Here is a 7,329-nt window from a genome sequence, read left to right as displayed (position 1 = left end):
TGATGTCTTTTTAACTTTAATTTTCCACTTCTGGAACAGGAATGTTAACACCTGTTGTTTTATGCTTGCCCTGCTGTTATATTTAGAAGGAGATGATCTGTGTTCCAGAATCACTGTTCTATCTACTCCTGTAGAAGATCTTACCCCACGAAGAAATTACCCAAGTCTCACCATACCTGACATAGATATTTAGATTTGGGGCATTATAAGTGATAATATTTATGTAAAATTTGGATGTGGGTTATTGCTGTTATGGGTTGACATTTAGGATGATTCCATGGTATGACATAGTGAATGTCATGTGAGATGGAGGTGAGCATTTTCAGGTGTGAGTGTGGACTGTATTCATCTGGGTCATTCTTGAATCTGTGGCTGATAACCTATGTGGCCCAAAGGACTGCCATGTTTGATAATTTTAGAGATCTTGATATTACCACCATAAGGGTGAGTGGATGTTGACATCATGAGAGAGAGTGGCATTCATCCTGTGTCCATCTCGTGGCTACAGATGGGGGGAAGGGAACTGAAGACCCCACATCTGTAAGTGTGTACACTCTGTGAAGTGGGTAGGAAACCCTCATGACCAGGTGCAGCCACTTTCCTGCATAAAGCCCAGGTACCCTTCCTGTTCTGTGTGTCTAACTGAACCCTGATGGATGCACATGGATGGATGGAAAACACCAGAATGTGGAGAAGGACTTTGCATTAACAAGGAAAAGGTACCTAGATTTGTCATTGCCATCTGAGCCTGGTAACCTGGTTCCCTGAAACCTGATGAGATGATGCAGGACACCTCTCAGTGGAGGGTGGAGGCAGTCCTACAAACTGGGGTCTGGGAAGTCCCACTAGAACCTATAACCATCCACAGGCTGACTGTGATGGGACACAGCAGCATCCACAGGAGGTCCCTCACCTGAGGGATCATGGGGTCCTGCCATCTATGTGGCGCCCTCAAGCTTCTGAGCTGTTTCCCCCCAGGTCTTGTAGTGTCATAGTTTCTACTGCATGGGAAATGTATCCTCTCTTAGTAAGGTGAAGGGATCTGCTTATCCTGGGAGGAGTCATTCCTGGGACCTTGTCTCTGGTACAAACCACTGCTCTGTGTTCTGACAGTGAAAGTGAATGTCCTCTTCCCTTACAGCTAAAATCTGATATGGTGTCCACACTTGTTCCCAACTCTTCTCAGTGTGAATCACTAATGAGATTGTCATTGGTCTGAGAATTCCTGTAAGGAGCCACTGCTGGAATCCATGGGTGATATCAATGGGGAAGACCATGGAATAGATCATGGTAAACAGGCATCCTCAAGCTTGGTCTTGTTCCCTACAGAGGAAAGGGAGGTGCACAGGAATGCCAGCTAACACTTGTCTATGCTTCCTGCAGATCTAGCAGCACCCTGTGTGAACCAGCCTGGTCCAGGAGCTCAGGATGACCCCACACAGGCAGGATGTGGGAGACCATGTCTGGAAGGGCTGCTCATGAGGTGTGGGCACAGATGATCTAGGAATGGCAGCTGCAGATCAATGCCCAGTCCATGTGGTACCATAGTGATGGTCACTAGTGTTTTAGTTAATTATTGCCCACTACTTGTTAGTAGGTAAATTCAACAAGTGAGACTCCTTACTCTATATCTCAGTGGTTATGTTCTTTTGAAACATAAATTCTCCCTTCTACCTGAATTCAGTAGAATCCTAAAATTATTCTGAAACCTAAAAAAATTATAAATATATGGTTGATTTTCTGTCAATTGTTACAAGTGATTTTTTTTTAATTTTTGAAATGCCACACGGATAGAATCTTAAAATTTTTGAAGTGTAAAGCACAGTAGTGTTAAGCATATGCACCACTTGATTTGATCCTGAACCACCCCCAGCATAATGTCATTGATTCCACAGCTCCTGACATGTGGGTCAGCCCTTACATGCTCAGGAACCATCTGGAGTCATATCCCTGGTAGGACATCATTTGGAACTTTGCAAGAGCTCTCAGGTTTATTGATATGATTGAGTTTAGTAGAAATACAAATAATATGTTAATGTTTGCACGTTGTTATGTTCTCTTCTTCCCTCATTGAGAAGCATATAAACAGCAGACCAATTAGGCAGAATTTAAAATATGAATATCCCAAAGCCAAACTTAAAAATAAAGGCAAACTGTTTCCTAAGCATACAAATCAAGCCCTAAAATTCTATCTTTTTATATTTCTCCCTAAGTCAATCAATAGAATACAAGGTCAGAAATCTGTGTATCTGATAGATTATTGATTTTTAGATCCATGGAAGTGGAAATTAGTAAATTCCTGAGCAATGTCATCTTTGTTATATAGAAAAATTATGCGTTATGTTTTGAAATTAAGAGAGTGAATACAATTTCAGGTTTTACCTCTTTTGAAGTTTTTATTTAAATTTCAGTAGAGTTTAAATGCAGGGTAATATTCATTACTGGTGTCCAGTATACTGACTGCTTCCATACAGCACCCAGTGTTCATCAGGACAAATGCACTCCCCACCTGATAGATAACCCATCACCCACTAACCTACCATGTGGTAACCATAAGTTTGTTCTCTGCACTGAGGGGCTATTTCTTGGTCTATTTATCATTTTTTTATTTCTTCTTTATTTTGTTTTTTTTTTTTAAGTTCAACATATGACTGAAATCGTGCAGTATTTATCTTTCTCTGACTTAGGTCCCTTAGCATTATAATTCGTACGTAAAACCCCATAGTTGCAAAGTGTTAGATTTCATTTTATGAATTTCCCAGTGATATATATCTGTCTGTATCTGCATCTAGATCTATATCAACATCAATATCACCTATCAGGGCAGCTAGATGGTTCAGCGGTTTAGCACCGCCTCCAGTCCAGGGTGTGATCCTGGAGTCCCAGGATCGAGCCCCACATCAGGCTTCCTACATGGAACCTCTTTCTCCCTCTGCCTGTGTTTATGCCTCTCTCTCTCTCTCTCTCTCTCTCTCCCTCTCTGTGTGTGTTTCTCTCATGAATAAATAAATAAACAAAATCTTAAAAAAATCACCTATCAATCTCACATGTACTTTATCCATCATCATTGGAATGACATTAGGATTGTTTCCATAGTTTGGCTAATGTAGATAATGCTATGGTAAACATAGAGGTGCATGTATGACCTTGAATGAGTACCTTTGTTATCTTAGGGTAAATGCCTAATAGTGCAGTTGCTGGATCACAGGGTACGTCTACTTTTACCTATTTAAGGCACCACCATACTGATTCCCAGAGAGGCTGCACCCCTTCCCACCCACATCTCCTGACCAGATAATTCTTCAGGGCCTCAGTTCTAGTGGAGGTGGTATCGGGGCTCATTTAACAAGCTGAGCAGAGCACACCCAGTTAAAACTTACCACAAACTTACCAAGGACAACACACTGCCCACTGCAGGCAGGGAGAGCCTCTGAGACACCTGACTTGAAGGAAAGAGCAGCCAAAACAGGACAGCACAGTGCACGCAGCACATACCTGAGGCATTCTCTGATGTGCCTGACTCAGGAGCCTATATGACATCTTTTCATAAAGGTCTTATTTTTGTAGCATGAACCATAACTGTCTTTTCTAACACAGAGATGAAGGTAGAGACTTAGAGAAAATGCTGATATGTAGTAATTGAATTCCATTTTGCAGCTCTGATCCACCTCAGTTTTGGGTTTCTCACGTAAGTCCCTTCGGCTGTGCCAACTGATACAGGACTTCTGTTTTACCTCCAGATCCAGCAGTTCCCATCCCTGAGGGGATTGTGTACATCAGGGAGATGGCCAGCAGCCCACACCAACCAACGTGCAGCTATATCCACTGTAGGAAGACAATAATAATTGATAATAATATGTCTGCAATTCTTGTCCTTGGGAGGTTGCCTCACATCCTGCCTGAAGCCCATATCACATGGTGAGAAGTGCTTTCTCTCTTTGTCACTCATTAGTGAGATGATTTTCATGGAACACAAAAGTCAACCATTATTTTTTTTTATTTTTTATTGGTGTTCAGTTTGCCAACATAAAGAACACCCAGTGCTCATCTCATCAAGTGCCCTCCTCAGTGATCAACCATTATTATGCAAAATAATATAATAATTGTATAACATACACTCAAACAGGTAATAAATCCTTAGCACTGAGATAAGAGTAGGGACGGAAATAAATTTAGGTAATTTTGACATAAAATACCAGATTCACATTTGATCTTCAGCATATAAAGCAGAAGGAATTCCACACACCGCCTTTGCTATAACAGCATTGGGAGGGAGGAGTTAAGATGCTGGATCATGGGTCCCTGAGCGTGACTTGTTCCTGGAATAGGTAGTTATTGAATCATTCTGAACATGCATGACTCAAAGGTCTCACAGAACAAAAACTGCAAGTGCACATGTAGAAAATCGACCTCCTTTTGGGATGTAGGAGATGTGGATGTTGTCATGGGGAGATATAGCTGTGGTGATGAAGGCAGGAGGGAAGCTACTTCCAGAAGCTTCTGCAAAGTATTATGAGCAGCAGACAGGAAAATCTGAACTTTTAGATGTCTGTTTCCATGGGGATGTCCCTGGGTTAAAGATGCTCAGGTGGTAAATAGGGAGAAATCCCAGGATACTAATGGGTCTAAAGAACCCCAGTCTGGTAGGAGGAATGTGTGGTACCAACGTGATGCACAGCTACTAAGTTGGAGCATTGAAGTTGGCTGAGGACAGTGAGTCTAGGTGTGGGTTTCCTGCTCTGTTTTGCTATAACCTGAGTGTTTTCCTGGGACAAGTTGTAAAGGACCAAAAAGTGGTGAGACCCTGTTTTAGTGTGTTTGGTGATATCACCGCATTCCCATACTGAGTGGATTAAACAACAGACACTCATTCTCATAGTTCTGGGGCCTGGGGAGTCTGAGGTCCAGGTGCAGGCAGATGAGGTGTCTGGAGAACACCCACGTCCTAGCCTGTCCTTTCTCTATCACCTCACATGGAGCTAGTGGGCAGGAGGCTTTCCAAGTCCTGGTGTATAAGGGCCCTGATCCAATCATGAGGCTGCAACTTCTGACTTAAGTGCTCCCCTAAGGCCCCACCTCCTCCTCCCATCACATGGAGGTTAGGTTCCAACATGGGGATGGTAAAGGTCACACACAGTGAGCTGATATCAGCACCCAGTGATCAATGAGTTATTCCCTGCAGGTGGAAGCCTCCCTCTCTTCTTTTGTTATCCCAGTTTTCAAAATTGGTTAGTGGAATTTTTCATCACAGTGCATTCTTTGAGTCAACTGCTAGCTCCTTGATCACCAGTCCTGCCACCTCTCCTCCTGCCCCACTCATGGGAAATCCAGGAGGAAACCTTGAATTCTTTCCATTGATGCAGAGGAGACACTGACTCCACACAAGTCCCTCCTGGAGCAAGAACCTGTCCCCACCACTGAACCACAACACGCTTTCTGAGCTGGTGTCCTTTCCTGGCTCCATCCAACCATTTATGGCTTGCTGAGAGGCCTGCCCTGCTCTCAAAAGACAAGTGATAAAGCCTTTATATACTATTCTCTGTCTCTCTCTCTCTCTCTCTCTCTCTCTCTGCTCTCTCTCTGTGTGTGTGTGTGTGTGTGATCCTCAGATTCCGCATCTGCAGCATATCCTGGTAGAGGCTACCCTTCCTTCCAGTCTGTACTGACATTGAAGCTGTGGGCATGGTCAAATATAGTGACGCCACCAGGAGTCTTTCTTCTTTTGCTTTAGATAGTTGATGCCTCTGTAGCCTCATGTCCACCAGGCACTTTATGCTGCTTCTAGGAATCATGCTCGTTGAACTGGGTGGTCCTGTGATGCACAGTGAAGGCAGGTGTGGCTTAGGTAAAGATTTAGTTGATGTACATGGAGATATTTGCAATTGATTGATGTTTAGGGAAAGTAGTAAGCAAGTGTAAGCAACTCTGTCTCTTGTGCCTGTTATAATAGTCGTTTCCTATAAAAATGAAGTTTCTAAACCAGAGATTTAGTAGATAAGCACAGAACCATTTGTCTAAGGCTACTGTGGAAACTGCTCCATGGAGAGGAAGCCCGGGCCCTGACAGGAAACCTGCCCAGAACCTCCATCTGCACCTGCTCCTGGGCCTTCAAGAGGGAAGTGGTGAGGAGTGTGCACCCCCTGGTGGTCCCAATCCCCTTCCACAGGGAGGTTTGTGTCTGGGCTCACACTGAGGTCCCCTCACTGTGTCCCCTGCACAGTAATACACGGCCGTGTCCTCGGCTCTCAGGCTGTTCATCTGCAGATACAGCGTGTTCTTGGCGTTGTCTCTGGAGATGGTGAATCGGCCCTTCACAGCGTCTGCGTAGTATGTGCTACTTCCACTACCGCTAATTTCTGAGACCCACTGCAGCCCCTTCCCTGGAGCCTGGCGGACCCAGTCCATGTCGTAGCTACTGAAGGTGAATCCAGAGGCCACACAGGAGAGTCTCAGAGACCCCCCAGGCTTCACCAGGTCTCCCCCAGACTCCACCAGCTGCACCTCACCCTGGACACCTGCAAACACAAGACATCCTGGTCAGAAAACTGCCCCACATCCCGTTTCTCTCATTTACCTCCACTCACATACTCAAGGTCTCTTGTTCTCCATGAATTACCTTTTAAAATAGCGACAAGGAAAACCCAGCTGAGCACAGACTCCATGGTGCGTTTGTCTGTGTTGTGTCCTGATCCCTGAATGGGGTCACCTGTGGATCCTGGGGCTGGAGCTCCTCTCCCAGCTGCAGGGTCAGGGCTGGGCTGGTTTAATCAGCGGAGAGAGGGCCCTATTTGCATGTCTTCTGACTATATCTTCAGCTCTTTACTATAATTCGATACCAACAAGTTAATAGCAGGGATTGCATTACCTTTGCAGATCACTTTGTGCAGATGTCACTGTGGAAATATGAAGTTCTCATCTGTGAGCAGTGTTGCCTTTTCATTTTTGTTTTCTTTTTAAAAAGTCTTTCATTAAGGGATCCCTGGGTGGCTCAGCAGTTTAGTGCCTGCCTTCAGCCAAGGGCCTGATCCTGGAGACCTGGGATCGAGTCCCACATCAGGCTCCCTGCATGGAGCTTGCTTCTCCCTCTGCCTGTGTCTCTGCCTTTCTTTCTCTCTGTGTCTCTCATGAATAAATAAGTAAAATCTTTTTAAAAAAATACAAATTAAAAAAAGTCTTTCATCAAAATAGGTCATTTTTAGTATGGTATTTTATCTACTATTGAAATTTACTGCTAAATATTTATTTTTGATGCTCATTAAAGGGGCTATTTTTGTTAATTTGATAAAGATAATTTTTTGTTCTTGTGTGGAATCATAACTGTATTTGTTT

At 43.9% G+C, this 7,329-nt stretch overlaps 1 gene segment (V, D, J or C); it reads right to left on the bottom strand.

The window, feature by feature from the left end:
• Positions 1-6,207: 6,207 nt before the first annotated feature.
• LOC129514729 (immunoglobulin heavy variable 3-23-like) lies at positions 6,208-6,662 on the bottom strand (the record flags this gene model as incomplete). The annotated part of the segment is given in 2 exon segments: positions 6,208-6,515; positions 6,617-6,662. Coding segments are annotated over 2 exon segments (354 nt in total), but the record flags the coding sequence as incomplete, so codon positions are not given.
• Positions 6,663-7,329: the final 667 nt, after the last annotated feature.

The sequence above is a fragment of the Nyctereutes procyonoides genome, unplaced genomic scaffold (assembly GCF_905146905.1).
Source record: "Nyctereutes procyonoides isolate TBG_1078 unplaced genomic scaffold, NYPRO_anot_genome, whole genome shotgun sequence".
NCBI classification, from domain to species: domain Eukaryota; kingdom Metazoa; phylum Chordata; class Mammalia; order Carnivora; family Canidae; genus Nyctereutes; species Nyctereutes procyonoides.
Note: the sequence above shows the minus strand (reverse complement) of the source record. Positions and strands in the feature narration are given on the sequence as shown.